Raw genomic sequence first — 23,407 nt, forward strand, 5'->3', positions numbered from 1 at the left:
GATGAACCCCAATATAGCGTCGCTCGACAACCCAGCAACACCAATGATCGAAGCATGCCTTCGTTCGCTCTAGCCTATAAGTACTTGTTGACTGTGCGGACTGCCAGGGCAACGCCTACTGCTGAGGCTGTGGTAAGGTTATTATCACTTCAGCATGTTCCAACACTGCTTCTGTAGATCACTATAGTCGCTAACCTGAAGATGTCGCCTATTGAACAGCTGCTATTGACTGCTCCAGCAGGTGAACTCAGCGTATTGTGGCTGGGTTTGATCTGATGTAGGCTTCGCATTCACCTCAAACTGCCTTGTGGCGACGACTACCACTGTGGAGGAAGAGACTGGCTCGTTGACAGGAGAGTCAACGGTGACCACCCGAGTGATACCGAGTGAGGGAGATGTCATCAGGTTAGTTCGGACTGGTACACCTCTGGTCCGATCTGCCCTCAGATGCACGCCATCGGCGGAATCAGCGAGGCTCATGCTGGCGGATTTCGCCTGTTGTGGGTTGGCAGACCGCATAACCGCTAGATTGAGGGCAGGCGACTCCGTGTGAATGCCCGGTTGATACTCTTTTTCTCTTCAGGTGACCTGCCCCGAGGTTCTATCTCAATCGAGACCGTACTGGACCATGCAAGGTCTCGCCCAGCAAAGGTGAACATTTCTCTGCAGGGCAAATATTTTTACTTCTTCGTAGCGATACCGGTCTCGAGGATATCATAGGTTGGGGCGTAGACTTCACTGGTTTCGATATCACTGCCATGTCTCATGCGCGATTCCACTACCCTAGAGTGGTACGAGCAAGTACCTATCTAGGGGTGGAGTTCACGACGACACAAAGGCTGAGTGGGGGAGGGACAGTGAGAGTAGCTCAATGGCTCGGGCAGCTGACATTGTATCAGATCCGCGTGGATCTGCCGTCCTCGGCAACAGCAACATGTGTATCGTTCGCGAGGCTGAGCTTGATAGAGAGTGAAGACGGTTGGGCTGGATGTGAGATACCTCTTGATACGGTGGGTCGCCTGGGAGGCTACCAGCGACCCCTGCACACCCTCAGAACAGTGCGGTCGTAATCTTCAATACGACGTTACTACCTGGCACTTACTCGTTTGTCTTGGGGCTAATGTTGACCAGCATTATCTCCTCGACGGAGTACTTCTCTCTCTATCTTGTTTCCCGTCAAGGCACAGTTGTGGACGCCGCTGTTAGGGTGAGCACATAGTGTAGTCAGGACCGGCAAGTGTCTTTACTCAGATACCTGCTGTCGCAGCGATCCCTGGGTTGATCGTCAGCCCCCAACCTATTGTTTTATCGGCAGATGGAATAGCCAATCTACCTGATTCTGTGTTGTTACTCGATGAGACGATTGCTGAAGTTGTTGGCAAAAGTTCTGGAACAGACAATCTGACGTGTAACCATTAGCATTGAAGTCTTCCCTCCCAAGTCCATGGTTTTCCAGATAGCAGTCCCTTCGACACTGCATCTGGTAAGCCCTTGCCTGGTCGAATCATCCAAGTGACGTTGCCTCTTGATGTACAGGCCCAGGTGCTGCAGACCGGCTGGTCATCGTCTTACTATCGCAAGTTGCATGTTTTAGATACCCGCAAACCCTGCAGTCAGTCGAGTGCTTGTCACATGCCCCAAAGGGTTCGGCCATGTCATCACATTGGATGCGCCTCTCGCCCTTCAAGTGCGTAGAGTTAGGCTCACAGTGCTACTGATGATCGTGTTAGGTTCAACTTGAAGGGTTCGTAACCGCAGATGAAGGCTATGTGGCACTGACTGATGATGACACGTCGTTTGCTGTAATTCTTAGCCAGAATACTTCGATGAGCGCTGGGAGGTGAGCGTGCCTATGCGTCTTATCGTCGTGTATTTTGCACAGATACGGAGTGACATTCCCCGTTTTGGTCGCGGACATCTCCCCACCTGTGAATCTCTGGAGTTTGAGTTTCTGCGAGGATGAGCTTGGTAAGACGCCGCTGTAGACCGCCATGGCCCAAATTACTTCAAGGTGTCGGTTGCCAAGATTCCGAGGATTCTGCCGTCATCACCACGTTCGTTTTCCCGGGATTCGGCATCGCCTTCAGCGATGAAACAACCCAGAATGGTGGCTCGTCAGCCTCTGTGGGACTCTGTGCAATTTTCGCCATGATCATGATCTTGAACGTACTTTCCGAAGTCCTCACACCTTATCATGCTTGGTTTGTTGCGTACTGCCGAGTGCACCATCGTAGACGTGTACCGAACACAGTGTTGCGGATACTGGCTACTAGTAGGTGTCCCGAACCGGTTCAGCGGTGGGTGAAATAATAGGATTTGATGTTAGTATACGCTTACCGCGAGCTGATCCCTCAGCTTATCAGCTACGTACTGGTATCGTTGGAATCATTCTCACGATGAGGCGAATGTGATTGTATCGAAGAAGGCTCCCACGGCTCAGCTGAATGTTTTGGCAATTGACAGGAGCTACTGGTGTGATCATCCAGCACTCTTTCCAGGGTTTTGATGAGCTTCAGTTATGTGCTTTTTTTGAACGCAGAGCGTTTAGCAATAAACATCGTCGGGATTTTGCTATAGCCAATTCCACTCTTGATCTGTCCACGAAAGTGCTCTCGTAGTACAAGGTGGCCTCCGATGAGTTGCGTGTAGTCTGTCGAAGTATCGATGTGACAAGATACGTTATTGACAAGTTGCGGTGCCTTGGCACTCTCTGGAATATCCCAATCAGCGACTCGGTTCACGGTTCGTCTCAGTTCATGCACGTTTCATCTTTGAACCCGCTTCCGAGGAACTCTATTCACGATGACTCTCCGATTCTGTTAAGACCAACTTCCTTTTGCAACTCGAATCGGACTATTGCAGGTATAGAAACCATGGAAAAACTGCGTATGCTTTTCGAAAGCGGCCTCCGACGCAGGAGTTGGATCTCGCACCGGTGAAATTGAAAAAAGTGCGGTATGGCATGAAAGCGACATCGTTCATCACAGGCTGGAGAATTTACGCAGGCACTCCGCCTTCCCGAGATCCGGGCCGACTCTGGCTTCGACGTATTTATCACGAGCCTGATAAGAGACTAGCGTCTTTATCCGCTATTGAGTTTCTCAACCAACCTGGTTTGTCGAGTAGCTGATAATGTCGGCGATTTGGACATGTGCTGGCCGTGTCACAGAATATATGATCTGATCCGCGATATCCTCTGGGTTGAGATAAACAATGTTATCATAGACAGAGTCAGCAGTAGAAAACATAGAGGGGGAGTGGTTGAAGCGAGCCTGAACAGTAACGATCACAAAAGCTGCGCGGCCTCATTGGGTACCCGCTGGAATTCAGTATGAACCATGCCAGGGGAGATATTGGTGATTCGAATTGGCGTGTCCACGATATCCATACGGGCGGCCATCGCGTATCCATTCAAGGCGTATTTGGTAGCGGTGTAAACAGAAGAATGATCACAAGGCTGAGAGTAGCACTCATCACCATTGATCGTGCACTTCTTCTTACCTCAGTGGCTGATATCGAACTAACGTTCACAACGTGACCGCGTCCTTGGCGCAGCATGCCTGGGAGGAACAGTCTTATTAATGCCATATAGCCGATCACATTCACCTGAGGAGGGTAGAGTGTGGTATCTAAATGTACATACCAACCAGATATGCAAATTTGGGAAATGTGCATCATTCTGGAGAACGAATTATTGTGAAGAAGTTGTCGCTATCACAGTCCCAAAAGGGTACTCTGATCACAACACATGTTCATAGTCATGGTTGCATTGTATATGCGATATAGTTTCAGATCGGTTCTTATCAATCTCGAAAAATAAACGACATTTTTTTCACATTTTCCCATCAAATTGGCACACACTGCATACGAGGGAGGCCTTTGTGGGTACATTGAACATGTTGTGAATATCAGTGACATCAGCTTCCCAAGCGGCTGGTCTGCCGACTGCATAACCAGCATTGTTCACGAGGATGTCAAGTGAGCCGCCAACCTGAGAGGTCAGAGACACTTGTTAACAACCTATCGTGGTAAGTGACCTACCTCATCGACGATCCGCTGCATTTTATCCACATTCTTCAGATCAAATACGATGGGATGGATCTTAGTTCCTGGTAGTTTCTCGAGTTCCGTTTTCAAAGCCTTCAGCCGGTCTTCCCGCCGACCAATCTGCCACAAGGAATCGAAATAGTTTCCCAGAGCTGGGTGTGTATAAAACTTACAAGGTAAATTTCGCAGCCGATCTCGGCGAAGCGACGAGCGGTAGCCTCTCCAATGCCAGCAGTAGCACCAGTGATGAGGACTCGTGAGCCTTTGATGTCCACGGGATGGTATAGCTTGGATGGTGGCAGAGCCATTGTTAGTGAATGCTAGTCAGAGTCCAGTGAGAGACGCAGATGAGTGCCTGGTGCTTATTCACAAGGAGATCTATATGACGTTGGAAGATGCTTTGTATATGGACTAACGTGGCCATCCTGCTGGAACACCCGGGAGCCCTGAGTGTAGCGGTAAGGCCCTTATGAGGTCTCCTTCTGCAGGTTATGGATAATGGGTAACATGTCCATGCTCAGTTAAGGCAAACCTCTGCTGTCTGTGGTGCTTTCCTTGACATCACTCAACAACACGACCTACAGACGACAGTCGTCTCGCCCACGTCCGACTATCGTGATGAGCTCTCGAGGAGTCTCGAGATCAACAATAGGGTGGCCACTCAAAATCTTGAACATAAGTTTTGGATAAGAGATGTGAGTAGAGGAGACTAAAGACCACCTTGTAGATGTGAAAAGAGTCTTCATCGAGAGGACTTTTGTTAAGGTCTAGCACCGTTGCCAGTTCTGATGACCATGTTAGCCCGTGGTTGATCAGCTGAAGTCCATTTAAACGTTATGGACACCCTACATCTTGGTGAGTGCATCGCGATACTACTGTCTTAGATGAATCATGAGTTTTTGTCCTGAATATAGACTGTAGTGTGTCTGAGTCGCTAGGCGGTCTCCCTCGATCGAAACGGTCCTCAATCACGAGCAATGAATGATCTAATTATCACATCGTTCTGCTCTAAGGCTCCGACCAACTTCGCATGCGTCTTCCCCCATCCTCGCGGTCTTCCTCGAGCATACTGGCTAGCAATGCTAGTCACGCATTGCAACTAGCAAATTTATGGTGACGTAACAAGCGCACGCCACTCTAATCGATTTGCTTCGCTGAGAATTCGCACTAAGATTTTTCTCAAGCTTAAGTTGAGTCGCATCGTCTTCATGACAGTCGTATCTTCGATTGTGAGTTTTGTACTTTGTATACTTTCGCATCGGTTAGTACTGTACAGATCTTACGGTCGCCTTCGTCGTAGTTTTCCAATCTTCCTCCATATTCTTCAACATGTCATCCGACCAACAACAGACTCCTTCCCCCAAGGCCACCATCACTAAGGTGGATGAGTGCTTCATGACGGCAGCTTGCATGAGTGCTACTGCTGGTGTTATCCTCCGTCACGGTGGTCCCTTCGGTGCTGCTGTTGTTCGTGATGGTATGCCTATCAGCTGCGCTCATAACACTGTTCTCTACAATAAGGACCCCACCTGCCATGCTGAGGTTAACGCCATACGTCATGCGGTCCGTCATCTCGGCCGCTCTGAGCTCTCTGATTGCGTCTTGTACACTTCATGTGAGCCCTGCCCTATGTGCTGGGGTGCAATCATGGCTAGTGGCCTCAAGGTTATGTATGTTGGTGCTGATCGTTACTGTGCTGCTAAATTCGGTTTCGATGACAAGGCATTCTATGACGAGTTTGCCGGTCCCGAATCTGGTAGTATGATGCCTGTCAATCCTGCTAAGACTGAGGAAGATGAGAAGTGGATGGCTAAGGTAGGAAGAGGTGATTTGCTCTGCTCATTATTGATTTTATCTTTTTGCAGCTTACCTCTCATTCCCACGTCCTTGTCGTCTCGTCCGCTGGTGAACTCGTTGGTGATAGTCTCTCCCGTGGCTCCGACCGTGGTGACGCTTTGGACACTCCCATGGTTCGGGCTATCCGAATGGCTGCCCTCACTCTCGGTACGCATGAGTTGAGCGGATGCAAAGTGTAAGCTATTGATAAGTAAATTGTGACCATTCTGAAGTTGATATATCTCAGGTATGCTAGCACTCAGCCTGATGTGTTCTCTCATTGTGCCTGTCTGTGGGCTCGCATCTCACAGTTGTTCTATGCCGAACGTGCTGCCGACGAGTCGGAGGCTAGCTACCAGAGGCAGCAGCTCGCTTTGAAGGCTGAGGACCGCGATTTGATGACCACTTGGGGTTGCGCTGTCGAGGAGTGTGAAAATGTTTTCAAGCAGTGGAAGAGTCTTTCTGGACAAATCTATTAAGTGTCTTATACTTTACCCAAGTCGGCCACGGAATCGAGGTTGCGACTTAGGTTGTAGTAAGTGCTTACATCTTATCTATTGTTTTCTGCTGTATTCCTACCTGTTATCAGGCTGAGAAAATTGTATTTATAGTTACTGTCATAAGTTGACCAATGTCTAGGAAGTTGAAGTATTGGGTTTGGAAACTGTTAATTAGCATTATATTAGGAATCTCTCCTGAGATGCCCAGTAGATCCTATGCATCGGCGTTAAGAGGTAGGGGGAATTGGAGGGGAATTCAGACATTGTGGAAGCAGGTGGTGTCCCACCTGCATCATCTGTTGTTGCGAAGCGGCCGTTGGATGGTAAGAGAGCGATGACTTTGGATCAGCTTGAGGAGGTGGGCTCTATTCGGAGTGGTTTCGGTCTACAAGACGTTGTAGGTCCGTGAAGCCTTTGCATTGTTCGATAGTGACAACTCTGGTTGTATAGATGCTAGGGAAATCAAGGCGGCTATGAGAGCGTTAGGAATAGAAGATGTAGTGGTGTTGTGGTATGGGGTTGGGGTAATTGAGTTTTGTAGGTTAGTAAGGATATGGTGGGCAGAATGTTGGCAGATGTTGGTAAACATCCCAGTCAGACAGTTACTCTAGATGAGTTCTGTGATATGATGGCACCTAAGATGGTATTATGACTAAGGGGGCATCGGCACATCAGTCTGTGGCTTGGAAACGATAAACGTGATTGATTGTCGTCTTCAAGGAGGCTGGATGCTATCAGCAGTTTCCCGTATGGTTCAATGTTTCATCCGAGTCATACTCGTAGTCGAATCAGCTGCGATTTATCAGTACTGATCATATTCGTGGCTATTCAGGCAAGCAAAGACTCCAGAGAGGAGATTATGAAAATATTCAAGCTCTTCGATGAGGATAATATAGGTAGTGTGGTGTAGGGCTCTACTATAAGATACAGGATAGTATGAGGCGACGCTGGCCGTCTGTTGAGTTGGGTATAGTCACCCACGGTATGCTCATACAATGCAGGTAAGATAACCTTCCGAAGCCTGAAGAGGGTCTCAACGGAATTGGGGGAGAACATACCAGACGATGAGTTGATGGAGATGATTGAGGAAGCCGATCGATCAGGTTGAGACAGATCGGCTCAGAATGAGTTTATATCGGATCATGCTCAGGCGATGGGACCATCTCTTTTGATGAATTTTATCGGGTCATGCGACGGAATACCAACGGTAGCGGGTGCTTATTGGACGATTTCGACTCTGACGAAGACCTGTAATAATTAAATCGTTTGTTGCAACACTGTTTGTTGGGTTTATCATTCGTAGTTTTATCTATGGATTTAGTTGTGGTGTATTCCTAGTGCCACACCGGCTGACCCTCTGGTTGTCCTCTTTTTGGAGGATCATGAGATCAATGCGTATGCCGAAAAGGCCTGAACGGTTTCTACATGTTGGGGAATATTCTCATTAGCCATAGTAGCTGATTTGTGCCGCGACAGTTCTGATGCATTGATTGCTCAGTAGCAGAAAGAGCGTTGGGTTGGACAAGTGGAAAGCAGTAGCACAGCGGGGATCCGTCTCGCAAATACTCTCGAGAGTCTATGGTGAAACCTTCCATCGATATTTGAATTCAACCCCTTGTTTGACAAATAGGTGGTTAACTTTCCATACCTCGTCGGAAAAAAACGAAAAGCATTGAAACGGTTATGGTGGACAAGATGTACCCCATATCGTCGTTAGGATCATATACGACCGCGATCACAGTCGAGGTGGATGCGGCGACAAACGTGTTTCATGAGGTGCAATGTACTAAGCAGGTCGTAACTCCAGACACAACAGAACTACTAAGTAACGACAATTGAGGTATCACAGAAAGCCCATGTATTCCTCTGCTTTGTGTATAGTCACTGACGGTGGATGAAAACATGGTGTCTCTACCGCTGGTGGGTCCACCTTATCGCATATATCACCTGAAGGAACTCGATACAGTAACGATAGAAGAAATCATTGTAATGAGAGAGCTTTTGAATGGTCACAGTCGGCGGCATGAAGTGAGAGCCCATCTCGGGAGGGTCTCCAACACCGAATCGCGCTGGGCATCCACAGTTCCCACCCGAGGGAGCATCAATAACATTCCGATAGGCCTCACCTTTCCCAACAAAGGAAGTCTCTGCATAACTCGTCCCTGGCGGACTCGGCGTTACCCTACATGAGATATTTCAACTCAGTATTTCCCAATTAGCAGTGTGTACACAGCTCTATGGAGTGGTTCCGGAGAGATAAGCATGGCCTCGTCCCTCGTTGTGAATGGGCTCATCCTCGGTCCTGTAGGCTGCAGACGGCTATGAAGGCCGGGATGTGGAGCTGGATGACTGTGCCCTCCGGCATATGCCCGAACCCCGTGTGATGGGTGACAGAGCACCTTGAGGCGGATCGTCATCAGTTGAGACGCGAAATGACTATCTTCCAACCTGGGCAGCATGAGCACAGTTACTGCCATGCATACACCCATGTGGAGTAGGTTGTAGGAGAATAACTCGATAGATGCCAGCCTGAACACATGCATCATCCTAAAGACTCGACTTGATTACTTTCATTCGTAAGGTCTCATCGAGAGGGTGCCCACCACCGGCATTGACAGTTACTTTATACCTATGTGACCATCCACACCGAGAAGCCACTGGCTCTCACATATGGGGTCTATTGAGTTTCGAACAGAATTTCTGGAAGACAGGCAGCTCGCCACCAATGGGTTTGAGATCTCCTGGCAACTCGTTGCTGCCACCCTCGATGCCGTCACCGCTACCGAGTCCTCCTTCTGCCGGAGTTTCGGCGGGTCTGTGCATTCGAGCGTCACACAATTCACAGTATTTTATGGCCTCACCCGCTGTCCTCTCCCAGAGGTGGCCCTAAGCGGAACTTGGCATCCCATTTGATCATAGCTCTATCGGGATGGGTGACGTCCATCACCCTTATATGGACGTCTGTCACCGGCCTAGCACCGTCAAACGATGGTGAATGCACGTCAACATCGGCCCACCTCGCAAATCGGAATGCAGGATGTGGAGTGTTTGCCAAAGCCCCAGGGAAGGACTCAGGAACACCACCATTGTTGGCACCTGGTATCATCACGCCAGGGTAAACCTTCCCCTCCGGTCCGATCGAGCCAGCTTCGCCATTACCTGGACTAAAGCGTGACGCCGATCACGTTGGTCGTTGCGTGTGCTAATATGGTCAACGGATAGGCTATAATCATAAAGGAAACACTATGGTGTGATTGTACATCTGCTGATATCATTGCGGAAGTGAGGATGTCTCAAGGTAAGGACATTCGATAAAACAGCCCGGAGACAGAAATTGTGTCATACCACTCGTCCGTCACATCGTCGCTCAAAAGGGCCTCCTGGAGCCATTAAAGCATGTCTTTGTTTAACCTTAGACCGCAACATTTGTCTATACGACTATTCCACCGATGATGAGCCATACGCTACATCCGCACCAATTTATTGGATACTGGATGACATCTTCGAGATAGCTGAGGTGGTACAATAACAACAAACATGTTGTTGATGACTAATGTTGTCGCTTAGCTTGTACGCATGCAGGCAAATTGTATGAAGTAGAACAAGCACTGTCGTCGCTTTATATCCGCGGTGACTCGTAACATCACCTCACGTGTTAAGGGAGGGAAATGTTAATGAATTGTCTATTTGCTTAGAAATGACCATTAAAGAATAAGGAACGTGATAGTAGAACGTGACGACTCTGTGACGTGTTGAATTAGAGGAATAGATCTCGCTCGCCCGGATATCTCACCACAGCCGCAGGATCCACAACAATGATGAGTAGAGATAGTTGGTGAGTCACATACGAAACTGTCATCGGATATGTTTGTTGAGACTACGAAGTTGAGGGGGCCACCTAAAGATGCATAATCGCAGATGGCAGCGGCGGCGACGAGGAACGAACCAGGCTGGGTGGTGAAGGGTGCCTCATCTCTTGGCATTATCTCCGCCTTCTTTATCATTTGATGTTCTACGTGATGGGTATTATTGATGATGAAGGAAGTGATCGGATGATGATCGTGCATTAGTATCGCGGCGACCATTGTGGGGGCATTATGATCTTCACTGCGGGCTGGGGTATTGACGTTGTTATTAACTAACTCAACAAATGTTGATAAAATATATCATCGTATTGCTAAGGAGGTAGTTCTCATATTCTAGTCTCATCAATGTCCTTTTTTCACACTCTAATATTTGCCACCTCGACCACGGGATCTCGATCGCCTGAGGAGATGAAAACTCTGCCTAGTGATATGGTTAAAACAATGAGGCTGTATAGGAGGCACTACAAAGTCACTCCTTACCGCCGTAACTCTTGGAAAGCACGAGAGTAGCAGTGGTAGTAGAAGGAGGAGGAGATAAGAAGACTTCAATAACTTGAGACGACTTCTACTCCGCTAACACTCCTGACGCTAATTTCTCGATAGTTGGACGAATCTTGTTGCTTGAGGATTCGGAGCGACTCGAGCCTTCTCAAGAGACCTTGGCTAGTTTACTCGATATCTTCCCTCCTCTCATCCCCCCCTGTTATATCATGTTATATTATAGCCAAGTCGAAGGTAGTAGTGAAATAATGGTCAATAACTCACCTATCATTATCGTAGCTTCTACTCCTACTCCTTCCACGACCCCTATAGCTACGTTCCCTGATAGGATCATCATACATCATCCTACTACCATACTAGGATGACTACCTGTATCCTCCTCCACCGCCTCTATAATAATCGTCACGATATCCTCCCCCACCACCACCATAGCCTCCTCTGTGACCTGAGGACTTTCATATCGAACACAGCATCGGGTAGAGAACTAACCTCTGTAGTCATCGTCCATCCTTCTCATAGTCTTCGGGGACTTGCGTCTCTCCTTGGCTATTTCCACTTCTGACGACGAAGAGGGATATTCCTAGTTGGAGTAATCGTGACTCACCAATAGCATTGCCTCCAATGCGCTTCCCATCCATGGCCGCCTTAGCCTCATCAGCGTCCCTTGGGTCGGAGAATTCAACAAAGCCGAATCCCCTCGGGCGTCTCGAGTAGTAATCAAGAGGAATGTAGACATCACGTATCTCGCCATACTTCTCGAAGGCCTCACGGAGCATCATAGGGTTACAATCGTAAGGCTACAACATAGAAGGAGATGAGTAGTACTGGAAATAAGATGATGATTATATTACCAAATTCCTAGTGAGTAGACTGCATGACGTCTCTCTGGAAGGTCCTCTCCCACCAGGGGTCCTAGATCGGCTACGTTCGCGTCTACGGGAGGCCGACCCACTATCACGGCCACCACGAGGGGAAGGAGCATCACCTATTGGACGACAGCGCTGGACCAAACTAGCGATAGAATGTTCAATATAAGACCCCATCGTAAACTCAGCGACCCATACTACCACTGTCAGCTCTACGACGCTCACGTGGTGACTCGCTTCTTCCTCTCCTATTGGAGGCACTGCGGCTACGAGAGGACGATCTGTTGCCGGGAGATGAGTGGCTCCTGCTAGAGGATCGAGATGAGGGCATCGGACGGGATCACGAGCTGGGATACTAGATATGAATAGTACTCGATTGATGATGGCGGCGACCCATACGCAACAATGAGCAGACATATAACGGTGCTACTCATCTCATCAGAGATAATCATAATCTACTATCATCATCTCAGGGAGCATCAGGACTTCAAGCGAAGACCTTCCAAATACCTGTAATAACAAGTAGTCTCCTCTACCCAAGCCTCCCCACCTGCCTTACCCCTCTAGCGCCTATCGCGACTGTAACTCCTCGAACGCCTCCTAGGACTCCGACGATCATCACGTCCATACTCATCTCTATATCCACCACCACCACCTCTGCCTCCATAGTAATCATCATCACTGCGCCTTCGAGGGCTGTAGCCACCGTAGCCGCCTCCATTATAATAATCAGAACGCCTAGAAACATGTGGTACTCTACTGAACGGACTACATAGGAATACTACCCATATCCTCCTCCTCCACCACCACCATAGCCTCCTTTTCCTTTGCCTCCTCTGCGACTGATGAGTCTTCTCATGGTACGTGGCGACTTGCGACCGCGTTGAGCGATGTCAACTTCTGAATCATCATCGACATCATCATCATCATCGACTAGAGTCCATCGAGCTGTCATCCATCGGTATCATCATCATCATCATCCTCAACACGACCACGACGACACAACGATAAGTTCTTCTATTAGTAGCAGCAGCATCAAACCTCTCATTATGATCATGATGATCATCCTCATTATCATCACCCTGAGATTTCGATAGGCTCAATCCAAGGCTACTACTACTACTGCTATGATTTCCTCTATAGACGTTTGCTACTACGACAATGACTAAAGTGCTGCCCTCCTTACGAATAGCATTGCCGTCGACAACCTTCCCATCCATAGCATTCTTAGCTTCAACAACATCACGGGGATCGCAGAACTCAACGAAACCGAAGCCTCTGAAATATGACCGAGAAGAAATGATATCCACTACTTTTTCGTAGAGCGTAGCCTACTACTACTACTATTACTACTACCTAGGCCTGCCAGAGTTGTAGTCCAATGGGAGGTAGACATCCCTAATCTCACCATATCTGCTGAAGAGGCTCCTCACATGCTGGGGAGAGGTGTCGTAGTTCTGAATATCCATTCAAGGGCTGCTCATACATACATCTAGAGGCTACCAAATTCCTGACTATCAGACTGCAGCTCTCGCCCTCAGCATCAGCCGCATCGTCTCGAGCTCCTCTACCAGCACCAACATCACCACCACCACGGGGAGGAGGAGGAGCATCTGATCAAGCACATTCGGGAAAGCCGTGATTGGTCCTACTAATACTACCTCTAGATCTGCTCCTGGAGGGATCGCCCCTCCTTTCATAACGTCTACTACCAGATGACCTGGAACGGGAGCGGCTACTCTCTTTAGATAGAGAACGGCGGGGAGATATGGCCATGCTCAGGGACGTATAATGCTATCGAACTTTGCAGTAGCATATTCGAATCAACTTCATACTTCTTATTAGAAACTCTTATAGACAAACAACGCATTATTGCAGGTGTGAACTCTTCCTCATCCTCCCTCGGCATCATCATCATCATCAGCCTCGGCATCAGCCTCGGCATCAGCCTTCAGTGCATCTCTCATAACCTTCGCTCGCTTATACACAACTGCCGCTTCGTGTGTCCGATTCAAACGTTTTAACTGAGGAACAGACCTCACAACTTCTCGAAAGCACCAACACCCCCACCTCTATAGCTAGTTTGATATCAGATTCCGCATTCTTTTTCATAGACTCGACATAATCATCGAACGATATAGCACCGGATTGGATCTGACGATATGGCAGGCTGCTACAACAATGCTCGGTAGAGATACCTTCTCGACAAGCATATCCCTTCTAGCCTCGAGGCCTCCCCTTTCCTCATCATCCGAGACTACTTCTAACCTATCTTCCAACGCCTCGACCGATACCCACAGTGACGGGTCCAATGGAGACACCAAGGGATCGACAACCCCGCCATGAGCCTCTGAAATGCACTCCCAATATCTAAGTAACTGGTCTTAACTTCCGTACCCTCTGGCCCTTCCTCCTCCTCCTTCTCCTCGTCCCCATTGCCCTCAGCATAGCCTTTGATAGTCGGTGGTAGAGGTGTTGGCAACACACAGTAGGCGTACTCGTCCATGGTCAGCCAAGAGGCCCTATCCGCTGGGGCACGCAGTCTACATCGCACCTACAATCTACTTCACGACGAGGAGAAGCAAGGCATTACCTTGACAACAGGGCGGGGGGCCGATGGAGGCTTCCTCCTCTTAGTAGAGTCTTCACCGTGGTGGACGTGGGATAGGATGAGTCTGTTGAGAGAGCAATGATGATCGGACTAGCAATACAACTGCTCACTCTCCATCCAGATTAGTCCTAGTCTCAAGAGGCTCCAGTCTCAACCCGACGGGGGTGTCTCCAATTTCCTTACATGAATTGCCAAACAGGCTAGCCAGGGCATTGCGTTGCCGGAAGACCTAATAACTAGAACCCTACCTTAGGTCGGTCGAGGAAGATTCCAAAGAGGTCACCTTCATAGTCATCTTCGCCTTGCCAAACGCTCTCTCTATACTAGTCTGCCGCATGTGGGAGAAATCAAAGTCGTGCTCCAGTGCAGTCCCATCCTGAGGACCACCTTCACCATCTCAGGTGAACCTATTTAAGCTACCGACAATCCCATGGTAAAAACGTGTGGGTCAGCAGCACTAGGTAAGCCTAGTATGGTGACCTCACAATGCATCGGGTAGCCCTCTGACCACCCTCTCAATATTGCCATCGTCTCAGGAGGTATCTACTAGATAGGAACCTCCTCCGGGAGGAGTCCTCCCTATCTCAACATCTAGGTACGACCTCAAATGATATCCTCATATGCCCCATCGCCTCAACTTCTTCATTTTCATTCAACCGAGTAAACTTCACACTCCGCTTCTCAAGCTCTGAAGGCGATCAACAACCAAAGATTGTCCTCCTCCTCCACAACAGCGCACAGCGAAGATTTCCCCTACCATTTGGCACGAATTGCCACCGGTCAGTCTTGGCCTCCTCAAGCCAGGTAATCTCACTCTCGGCGTTTTTCCGGAGTGAATTGTGCTTCTGATGAGTATCCGGAGGTTGACATGGCAAGATACGGAATAGGACACCTCATCCTACCACAGCCTCATCCTTCAACTTGGTCATCATTTCAGCTTCACCTGGCTTTGGTTTGCCAGCTAGACGCCTCAATACTTGTCCATGAGGTGGGGGGTCCAGCAAGTCTGGTGATTGGGAGAGCCTACTACCCAGTGGTATGCTCCACAGCAAGGACCCCTCTCGAGGACCCCTCCCGAGGACTACCTCAAACAGAATAGTGCATGGTCCTTATGGCCCTTAGAAGCCTCTTGCAGTCGATGCTGGAGCTGGTCAATGACAGTCCTCCGATCTACTTCTGACTGACCCATGATAACCTCATCAGTGAGTGAGGGTGGTACCTAGACCTTTGATGAAGTCCAGGGTGCCATAAACAAGCCCATCGCCGCCCTACCCGACCCTCCTTCATCGCAATACGACATTGCTTCGCTCCGCCATCTAGGATATCTTTCAGGTTGACAGCTGAATGGAGGAGGTCCCTAAGGATGAGGTTCCAAGGCCTCCTACCCTTCCTTGTCCAACCTTGCTCTCTGTGTGAGCCCAGCAGCAGCTAATGCCCCAGCAGCTTTCTGATAGGCCCTCATTCTCCTCAATACTACTGTCCTATGTTCCTCATACCGCTCTTCGTCCTCTTCCTCTTCTTCATCCATACTCTTCAGCTCGTCTGTGAGGATTCCTCCTTCATAGCCACGATAGAACTCCACCCAACTCACCCATAGCAATATCTATCCGTCTCTTGACAATGATACGATCACTAGAGTCCAGATGCTCCAGGAGGGCCTCATCTGCATCAATGCGAGCCTTCACCCTCTCAGCGTACCTATACGAAGCTCAACAACCTCCCTCCTTGTGCAGCAGCTGCCTACCCCTCTGAAGAGAGCCTCCCCGACTGAACATCCAAAGTGAAGGTCCTAAGTTGGAGATCGATCTCTGATCAGAACATTGGCGAGAGTAACCCTAGCTAACCCCTGCTGTCCTACCTTCCTTCTCCTCATCAGTCAGGGGTAGAGGTGGCCCATCCCCTCTCCTCCCAAGATACCACTCCATAACCGATACACTCACCAAGAGCGCGCATGCATGAGGATCAGCGGCCTCCACCACTGCCGCAGTCTGACCATAGTCTTCATCCTGCAACCCAAGAGACTCCATCAACTCATCACTCGTAGGGCCAGGGGGAGGGTGTAGCTTCGACGAAGGTCTACCCTGAGCACAATAGGAATCATCCTCCTAGGACTTTGTATAGCCCAATACCTCCGCCGTAGCAGCTTCCATCACTGCATCTACCTCTTCAGGGTCCTCCTCTTCCTCTCCGGTCATATCAGCCAAGTCCTTTAGCAAAGCAGGGTCGGTCAAGCTATCATCCGAAGCCCATGATAAGCCTACCCACCAAGGAGCATGATATCGATAATACTATACATGGAATTACCTCCAGGACTGCATGCTGCCATCAACTCTTTAATCTCATCATCAGTACTACTCCGTCGAAATCGATTGATCTCGTCAGAGTCCAACCCCATATTGTGTAGCTCGGCCTCTAGAGAAGCCTCATCGAACTTGGGGGCTGTAGGGATGTTCGACACTTTAAGAATGGATAATACAAAAGCTTACAGCGAATATAGGCGGACCCAGGACGCCACAGTGAGAGTAGTAAGAAACGTGTTGAAACTAGTTTCATGAGAGTAAGTCAGGCTCAATCTTGGCTCGCCAAATGCCACGAACACTGTTGAAACACTGAAAGGAGGACGATGATGAAAACCATAAGCCGTCAATACTACTACCACTATCTCATGACCAGCCTGTATGTATTCCTTCAGCATCTCCAATGTAATGATCCTCTCAATAGCCTTACCACTGTCTAGTAGCCACCTCCTATAGCACCCTGGTAGGAGACCACACTCTACTGGAGGGGTGATGATTAGCCCGTCATCCCCTCTGAGACCGATATTCGCGATGGGGGTCTCAGTGACTTCACTACGCTCATTATAGAGTATACATGAAGACTGTACGGGAGGTGGATAGAGCCTCCGATCATTGGTCTTATGCCTCAGCCTTAGGTCCGAGTGGTCCACACCAAACTCAGCTAGGTGGAGGTACTGACAGGATATAGGGGTAGGACACTCCTCACAAGTCCACCTTTCCTCGACAAGGCCACAGCTCATCTCCAATCGTAGTCGTCTAGGCCCACTTATCCCCATAACTCTGGCATCCAGTACAGTCCTGAATGCCCTGTTAGCCACTGCTTGGTCTACCCCCCATAGGGTAGCAGCACTCTTGGCAAACCTGTGAGCATGCTCATCAATAAAATCTATCCTACCATCACTCCGTAATAACATAGTCTCAAAGAGGTTGAGTTTATCCAAACAAGCTACCTTTGGGTAGAGGAGTACTTTAACCCCAACCTCTGTTGTGAGCAATACCTCCCTGTCTGTCAATGACCATAGCTGTGGACGGGCCTTCACTAGGATCTCATCCCACTCCTCTATAGGGTTCGAGGCAGCAACTATAGCACCACCACACCCTGTGGTCATCGACCCACCATTGAATATGAGAGTTCTGATGACCACAGCCATATCGGCCGATCGAGTAAGTGGGGATATATATCCGATAGCCCCAGAGTAGATGCCTCTTGGTCCACTTTCTAAACTATCGAGTATACGACAAGACCTAACTTTGGGTGCACCCGTCATACTGCCAGCCGGGAACAATGCCCTCAATGCTTGCACTGGAGAGGCATCCTCTGGTAAGCGACCACTGACTGTTGATACCAACTGATGGTAATTGTCATAGGTCTCCACTTGCATCAGTTTAGGGCAATGGACGCTACCCGTCTCACACACCGTATTGAGATCGTTACGTACTAAGTCGACTACCATTAGATTTTCCGCAAAGTCCTTAGGGCTATTAGCCAAGTCCTTCACTAGCCTCTCGTCCTCAGCTGCATCTTGCCCCCTGGGACGTGTACCCTTAATTGGCTTCATCTCAACCCAGCCGCCCTCCCCTACTTTACAAAACCTCTCTGGAGACCCACATGCTATATACCCCAGTGTAGGCATGTAAACAAAGGCGCTGTAGTTCGTAGAGTTACGCTCTCTCAAGCGTATATAAGCGCATAACGGGCAGCAGACGGGAGACCCATTGGAGGAACATGCTGTTATCTGGGTGGTAAGACACAGTTCATAACTGTCACCAAAGGCGATGGCCTGTTGACATGCCTCAACCTTATCCATATAGCACTGCCGAGAGTCTCTCACAGTCATCTCAATTGGTAGGTGGCTGACCACCGGGCAAAAGGTGTGGGGAAGGGAGGCCTTGCATCCCTTCAGAGCCTCATCGATAGTATTAAACCACTCCTCATCATCACAACCCACCTGTAGAGCCCATACACAATCGATCGAGTGATCGATTATGATAAGTCTATCAGTAACGATATATAGTGTAGAGTTGCCATCATAGCCCAGAGTTCCTATCACACAAGGGGGGATCAGAGGAGGTAGGTCGGATAATACAGATACTCCAACAACTCTACCACGGAGTTGTTCACAATACTCTTCAAGCAGAGTAAAGGAATCAAGATCAGCACTTAGGCTTCCCAAGTCCACAGGCTTCAATATACTATCGTGCCCCCAGATGACGTGCAGTTTCTCATCCACAACGCACAGGTTCGATCCCCGGGCATGCTGCCTTCCACCACACATAAACGTGTATCGACCATCACTCGAATGCTTACTGGGCTTAGCTGAGTCTAACCAGGCCACCGGGGCTACTTCGTCTGTCGCTACGTCCACGCAATTGCAGAAGAAATATTCAAAGAAGGTCCTCGAGTCAAAACTATCACCAATAGGGAACCTCCGAGAAAGTAACTGCAAATTGCCATCCCTGGGAGTAGAACCTCCGCGGATTGGCAGACTGGGGCTTGAAAGGCAGAGATTACTCCTCGGTCGCCTACATACATCCAAGCGTCTATCTCTAGCAATACGACATACATTAGAGCATATCTGGAGGCCAAACTCCGAGCATACAGACTCTGGATGGAATTGGACTCCAAAGACCGGCAATTGAACATGTCGTAATGCCATGACAACCCGTCGACTACTGCCTGATCCCTTCTTCCGTATGCAGCAGTTCTCTCTAAGATTCCGTAACCATGATGGACTATCCAAATCGATCGCGTGATCGATTGTACACCTCTCGACTTGCATCTCAACATCATCCCAAGACCATGCCAATACCTCCAAGCACTCCGGAAGACTTTCCTTTTCCACCTCTAAAGAGTGATAACGAATCGCCGAGAACTGAGCAGGGACATCAGCAAAGATACCACTCGCCTTATTAGCCAACACGACTGCAGCACGATAACCATGCCTAGCTGGAGTAGAGGCCACCACCTTCCCACCAAACACAGTAGCAATAGCCTGATGACCCAAACATACCCCAAATAGGATGGGCAATACGCTTGGCAATCTACGATGAGGGTCCGAATACATAGCTAGAATAGTACTAGTTAGGGTACCCAGATCATCAGCATTGATAGGATCACCAGGGCCAGGAGAGAGCACTATCATATCGTATAGTGTAAGGTCTAGTTCGGCCGCCTGCGGCTTGGAATCATCACATTTAACCTCATCAACATTTCCTGACCCTAAGATACTCTCGAAAATATCCTTCAAGTTATGAGTATAGGAATCGTAATGGTCAACCAACAAGCATCGTAGAGGTAGTAACCCTTCAACACCAACAGTCATTACAAACAGGACTATTATATAGGAAGACAAGACTGCAGGTTCAAACCTACCTCAAGACATTTCTCCAGCCATAACTCAACTAGTACTCTGGTAAACCATGGAAGCCCAACAACTGCATTTTCCATGAATGACAATCACCCTCTCCACAACATTTCAGAAAAAAAGCTTTCAGAATTTTCGCTCCGCTCGAAAAGTGTTGTCCTGACCTACTTTCTACTCGGCCTCTCTGTACGTATCCGGATGGAACAAGTCCGAGAACGGTGACCTGAGATCTTCAACACGACCAACAAGGAGAGCCTGCAAGAGATAGATATGATACGTCATGATCCAGTATAACTCTCATGCCCCGCGGCTACTAAACGACCGCCACTTACCATCCAGGCTTCAAAGCGTAGTCCATCTCGAACACAGTTGACATACCAAGGACACTAAGCACTACCATCATTATCTGTGACGCCTGGATGTTACCATAGAGGGTGTGCTCACTAGTCCCTATCCTGGAAGTACTCCATACCTGGTAACCCCACTGCAACTAACGTACTAACTCCTGATGTAATCATCATCAGCAATCTGGGGGCTGCTACCACCTTGAGCATTATCCATGTATCTATTCTAAGCACCATCCAACTGCTACAGTGTTACTACTCACACCTACTACTACTCCTCCTATTACCTATTCAGGGTTACTCTGAGCACCACCTCTTCCTTGCATCATCATCATCATACCTTAGAGAATAAAGCCGACATCGATACATAGACAACTCATCGGAGTTGTCCTTACCGTAACAATACAACGTCGCTATAATGATACACAACTAAGTCCGGACACTATGAATACCAAAGCTTCCCGTTACTACCAATAGTAGACCAGCATATCCAATCGGGACTAAGACGATATAGTGGTCGAATGATGAGACCTGACAGATAACCTTCATATTCATTCATCTTTGTAGATACTCAAGGGAACGATCATATTTGGATACCCCTGATTGATCTGTGCCCTTCATCATCATTAAGGCACCGCTAGACCTCCTCCTCTTGCTAAACGTTGACTTGTGACTAACATGTGCCTGCAATAACACACTACACTTTTAGGAATGTAGCGCGACTACCAGTACTACCAACAGGGATGCGGCCTTGAACTAGTGCAGTCGTGGTATTTCGCTATTGGTGCAAGCATCGATAACGCCAAAGAACACTGGATAGTTACCATCAGTAAGCACCCCTACTTGCGGCTGTAAATAGCAAAAACCCTCATATGTTACCACTACTACTACTACTACTACCGCGTAGTAGAATAACGATGCCCTGTGAAGGGGTCTTCCAAGCCCAAAGCAGACCTTAAAAACTCCCTGATTGGCGTTCAGCCAGACGAATATATAAGAGGTTCCTTTTACGAGGGTGTAGAAGCTACTAAGAAATCGAAGTTTTCGTCCCATGTGAACTCCTTGATAGTTCTACCAACTCGAGCACCCTTGGACTCACGGCTTCGGCTGCTGAGCCGATGGGACCCCAAGTGAACAGAGAAAAGACCAGAATGGAATAATTCATGCGGCAAAAATTATCAGAACATCATGCGATTGCACAAGAATGGCGAGGAATTAGCACGCATGCACAGACCCGAGTTCGATCCCCGGCGAGAGCATCTCCGATAAGAATGTCAAGTGTTAAAGGAACACGACACTAATGATGTAAAATAATTGTATATTATTATGAAACTCAAACTAGCATATCAATCCCCTGAAGACTGGTTATCGGCATCACTCGAGTCGTCGGCCGAAGAGCGACCAAGTAAAGTCGCTAGAGGCACTGCCTCCCCACCATCACTGCTGGTATCTGAAAGTGAATGCGGAAAAACGATATAAGCTACGCTCCGCCTACCACTGATGATAACTTCCCTCGATGTAGCGCTACCATGGCCGGCAGTAGTACCATTAGTAGGCATAGGAGGGGGAGAGGGGACCGTTGAGAAGGTAGCCGAACCGACATCAGTGAGTTGAGGTACTACACACACCGTTCCATTGCTCTGAGGTAATAAGGCAATCGATCTTCCATTCGGACTTTGATGATTACCTCTGATGCCTTAGCTTGTTCCATTGCCATATACTTCACAATGGAGGTGAGGAGAGGTGTTGGACTCATATCGAATTGTCGTAGTATGACAACATCGAGATCCTCCATCAACTTACATCGGTCTCCTTCTGATGGGAAGTTATCTGAAGAATGTAGAGCCTTGTGGACCCTTGAAGTGCTCGACTCCGACCTCACTACCCGCATTCTTCCCGAAAGTTATCAACATCATAGCCTTCTCCAACTGCTTAGTCGACTCATCGTCACTACCAACCAGTGGAGTAATCTTGTCTTGTACAAATTTCAGTAGCTCAGCCGGTGACTAAAATGATGGTAAGTATGGTAAGATTAACCCATGAGGCCTTGCCTGTTGCTCTGCCGCCGTCGACCCTACTAATTTCACCAACTGCGCGATCCGTAATCGTACATGTATTGTGGGATTATCGATAAGTATCTGAGGAGGCTTCATAAACACGAGGAGAGTGAAGGTTGCCAACCTTAGGGTCGAGATCATGTAGCATTCGCTCCGCCTCTACTGGGTCATCATCAGTGATCAGCGTACGTCGAATTTGTGCTCGGGTACCGGGAGGTAGATGGACGGCGTCTATACCGTTGTTGGAGTAGCCAGTCGATGACGATGCGGAGACCGTGAGAGGAGCTAAAACCCGTACTGTCGTCACCAAAGGCCCCCGGTCTAAGCACCTTGATGATGATGATGATGAAGACCATTATTCGTTCGAGACTCATTGAGACCAGCTTCTACGACAAACTCCGCTGCTGCAGCACTCCTTTCAGTGACTTGTAAGTAATCTAGTACTAGACGGGCAACATCCCTACAGGAAGGAATGCTGAATCGATGTTAGCAGCACTGCTACCCACTCCTCATCTAGCTCCACTTCCGTTAGCTTCTCCATCCATTCCTGACTGATCAATGCGAGATCTCTACAGTTTATTCGGACTCAGAGTGGAAAATCAGGATGAATAAAAGGTAGAATTTGACACTATAATAGACTGTTGATGTAAAAAAACTCTCGACGTGCAACTGCAACATCTCTATCAACAGCATCATTGGTCTAGTGGTTTAATACTTTCGTGCCACGTCAGTATACCCCCTAGCCTTGGTCTAGTGGTAGAATACAACGTTGCCATCGTTGTGACCCGAGTTCGATTCTCGGATGATGCAGTTCTTTTCAATTCAATAGATTATGTTCAATTATCCCATTTGTGCTACGGAAGGAGGGAATAGCCCGATAAGCTTCATTCAATAGGTAGGAAGAATAGACCCCAACCCTACCACCTACCTGGAGATTATAGTTGAACTTCCCGGAGACCTCGAAGGGGTAGTGGGCGACTCATCCCATCCGCTGCCAGTTCTCAACCCTCGGCGTCTAACCAGGGAACAATACTAAACAGAATGAACGTAATGAACGTGACAGACCTCGCTCGAGATCCAGTCATCTCAGCATGCCCAGGGAGAGTGGCATAAGGAT

General features: G+C 48.6%; 12 protein-coding genes and 1 non-coding gene across 13 annotated transcripts; 5 read left to right on the forward strand and 8 right to left on the reverse strand.

The window, feature by feature from the left end:
- Window positions 1-54: 54 nt before the first annotated feature.
- Pmar_PMAR025347 (hypothetical protein) lies at window positions 55-973 on the forward strand (the record flags this gene model as incomplete). The annotated part of the gene is made up of 6 exons (XM_002780873.1): window positions 55-132; window positions 178-241; window positions 282-364; window positions 584-651; window positions 695-801; window positions 900-973. The coding sequence occupies 6 exons, from the start codon at window positions 55-57 to the stop codon at window positions 971-973; spliced, it is 474 nt and encodes a 157-aa protein (XP_002780919.1).
- A 147-nt stretch (window positions 974-1,120) lies between these two features.
- Window positions 1,121-1,985, forward strand: Pmar_PMAR025348 (hypothetical protein; the record flags this gene model as incomplete). Its single annotated transcript, XM_002780874.1, has 6 exons — window positions 1,121-1,207; window positions 1,252-1,408; window positions 1,457-1,542; window positions 1,595-1,687; window positions 1,731-1,840; window positions 1,883-1,985. The coding sequence occupies 6 exons, from the start codon at window positions 1,121-1,123 to the stop codon at window positions 1,983-1,985; spliced, it is 636 nt and encodes a 211-aa protein (XP_002780920.1).
- An 898-nt stretch (window positions 1,986-2,883) lies between these two features.
- Window positions 2,884-4,356, reverse strand: Pmar_PMAR025349 (NADP-dependent L-serine/L-allo-threonine dehydrogenase, putative). The gene is made up of 7 exons (XM_002780875.1): window positions 4,221-4,356; window positions 4,042-4,167; window positions 3,890-3,991; window positions 3,502-3,606; window positions 3,317-3,457; window positions 3,111-3,272; window positions 2,884-3,062 (listed from the first exon to the last, which is right to left on the reverse strand). The coding sequence occupies exons 1-7, from the start codon at window positions 4,353-4,355 to the stop codon at window positions 2,982-2,984; spliced, it is 852 nt and encodes a 283-aa protein (XP_002780921.1). The 5' UTR covers window position 4,356; the 3' UTR covers window positions 2,884-2,981.
- A 989-nt stretch (window positions 4,357-5,345) lies between these two features.
- On the forward strand, window positions 5,346-6,498 carry Pmar_PMAR025350 (conserved hypothetical protein). Its single transcript, XM_002780876.1, has 3 exons — window positions 5,346-5,862; window positions 5,913-6,079; window positions 6,131-6,498. The coding sequence occupies exons 1-3, from the start codon at window positions 5,377-5,379 to the stop codon at window positions 6,360-6,362; spliced, it is 885 nt and encodes a 294-aa protein (XP_002780922.1). The 5' UTR covers window positions 5,346-5,376; the 3' UTR covers window positions 6,363-6,498.
- Window positions 6,499-6,583: 85 nt separating this feature from the next.
- Pmar_PMAR025351 (Caltractin, putative) lies at window positions 6,584-7,637 on the forward strand (the record flags this gene model as incomplete). The annotated part of the gene is made up of 7 exons (XM_002780877.1): window positions 6,584-6,590; window positions 6,644-6,741; window positions 6,785-6,880; window positions 6,925-7,026; window positions 7,216-7,279; window positions 7,385-7,486; window positions 7,534-7,637. 7 exons carry the CDS (start codon window positions 6,584-6,586, stop codon window positions 7,635-7,637), a joined length of 573 nt encoding a protein of 190 aa, XP_002780923.1.
- Window positions 7,638-8,819: 1,182 nt separating this feature from the next.
- Pmar_PMAR025352 (hypothetical protein) lies at window positions 8,820-10,468 on the reverse strand (the record flags this gene model as incomplete). The annotated part of the gene is made up of 6 exons (XM_002780878.1): window positions 8,820-8,912; window positions 8,952-9,012; window positions 9,052-9,198; window positions 9,245-9,355; window positions 9,401-9,542; window positions 10,330-10,468. The coding sequence occupies 6 exons, from the start codon at window positions 10,466-10,468 to the stop codon at window positions 8,820-8,822; spliced, it is 693 nt and encodes a 230-aa protein (XP_002780924.1).
- Window positions 10,469-10,554: 86 nt separating this feature from the next.
- Pmar_PMAR025353 (FUS-interacting serine-arginine-rich protein, putative) lies at window positions 10,555-11,935 on the reverse strand. The gene is made up of 7 exons (XM_002780879.1): window positions 11,818-11,935; window positions 11,602-11,735; window positions 11,355-11,547; window positions 11,240-11,308; window positions 11,120-11,195; window positions 11,015-11,071; window positions 10,555-10,649 (listed from the first exon to the last, which is right to left on the reverse strand). Exons 3-7 carry the CDS (start codon window positions 11,527-11,529, stop codon window positions 10,613-10,615), a joined length of 414 nt encoding a protein of 137 aa, XP_002780925.1. The 5' UTR covers window positions 11,530-11,547; window positions 11,602-11,735; window positions 11,818-11,935; the 3' UTR covers window positions 10,555-10,612.
- A 96-nt stretch (window positions 11,936-12,031) lies between these two features.
- Window positions 12,032-13,412, reverse strand: Pmar_PMAR025354 (serine/arginine rich splicing factor, putative). The gene is made up of 7 exons (XM_002780880.1): window positions 13,278-13,412; window positions 13,120-13,229; window positions 12,973-13,073; window positions 12,803-12,894; window positions 12,402-12,516; window positions 12,176-12,354; window positions 12,032-12,126 (listed from the first exon to the last, which is right to left on the reverse strand). The coding sequence occupies exons 1-6, from the start codon at window positions 13,390-13,392 to the stop codon at window positions 12,180-12,182; spliced, it is 708 nt and encodes a 235-aa protein (XP_002780926.1). The 5' UTR covers window positions 13,393-13,412; the 3' UTR covers window positions 12,032-12,126; window positions 12,176-12,179.
- A 96-nt stretch (window positions 13,413-13,508) lies between these two features.
- Window positions 13,509-16,622, reverse strand: Pmar_PMAR025355 (hypothetical protein; the record flags this gene model as incomplete). The annotated part of the gene is made up of 18 exons (XM_002780881.1): window positions 13,509-13,640; window positions 13,687-13,770; window positions 13,815-13,966; window positions 14,014-14,170; window positions 14,210-14,291; window positions 14,338-14,456; window positions 14,511-14,603; window positions 14,830-14,915; window positions 14,985-15,072; window positions 15,130-15,250; window positions 15,313-15,446; window positions 15,500-15,584; window positions 15,613-15,769; window positions 15,819-15,925; window positions 15,972-16,035; window positions 16,086-16,308; window positions 16,357-16,484; window positions 16,532-16,622. The coding sequence occupies 18 exons, from the start codon at window positions 16,620-16,622 to the stop codon at window positions 13,509-13,511; spliced, it is 2,103 nt and encodes a 700-aa protein (XP_002780927.1).
- An 87-nt stretch (window positions 16,623-16,709) lies between these two features.
- On the reverse strand, window positions 16,710-19,847 carry Pmar_PMAR025356 (Para-aminobenzoate synthase, putative; the record flags this gene model as incomplete). Its single annotated transcript, XM_002780882.1, has 1 exon — window positions 16,710-19,847. The coding sequence occupies one exon, from the start codon at window positions 19,845-19,847 to the stop codon at window positions 16,710-16,712; it is 3,138 nt and encodes a 1,045-aa protein (XP_002780928.1).
- Window positions 19,848-20,060: 213 nt separating this feature from the next.
- Window positions 20,061-20,594, reverse strand: Pmar_PMAR025357 (hypothetical protein; the record flags this gene model as incomplete). The annotated part of the gene is made up of 3 exons (XM_002780883.1): window positions 20,061-20,112; window positions 20,222-20,361; window positions 20,574-20,594. 3 exons carry the CDS (start codon window positions 20,592-20,594, stop codon window positions 20,061-20,063), a joined length of 213 nt encoding a protein of 70 aa, XP_002780929.1.
- A 985-nt stretch (window positions 20,595-21,579) lies between these two features.
- Pmar_PMAR025358 (hypothetical protein) lies at window positions 21,580-22,835 on the reverse strand (the record flags this gene model as incomplete). Its single annotated transcript, XM_002780884.1, has 7 exons — window positions 21,580-21,683; window positions 21,729-21,873; window positions 21,921-22,063; window positions 22,119-22,239; window positions 22,415-22,575; window positions 22,620-22,727; window positions 22,814-22,835. The coding sequence occupies 7 exons, from the start codon at window positions 22,833-22,835 to the stop codon at window positions 21,580-21,582; spliced, it is 804 nt and encodes a 267-aa protein (XP_002780930.1).
- A 194-nt stretch (window positions 22,836-23,029) lies between these two features.
- Window positions 23,030-23,100, forward strand: Pmar_PMAR025359. Its single transcript has one exon. It is a non-coding gene; the product is annotated as a tRNA-Gly (tRNA).
- Window positions 23,101-23,407: the final 307 nt, after the last annotated feature.

Source organism: Perkinsus marinus (genome assembly GCF_000006405.1).
Source record: "Perkinsus marinus ATCC 50983 genomic scaffold scf_1104296943978, whole genome shotgun sequence".
Taxonomy (NCBI): domain Eukaryota; phylum Perkinsozoa; order Perkinsida; family Perkinsidae; genus Perkinsus; species Perkinsus marinus.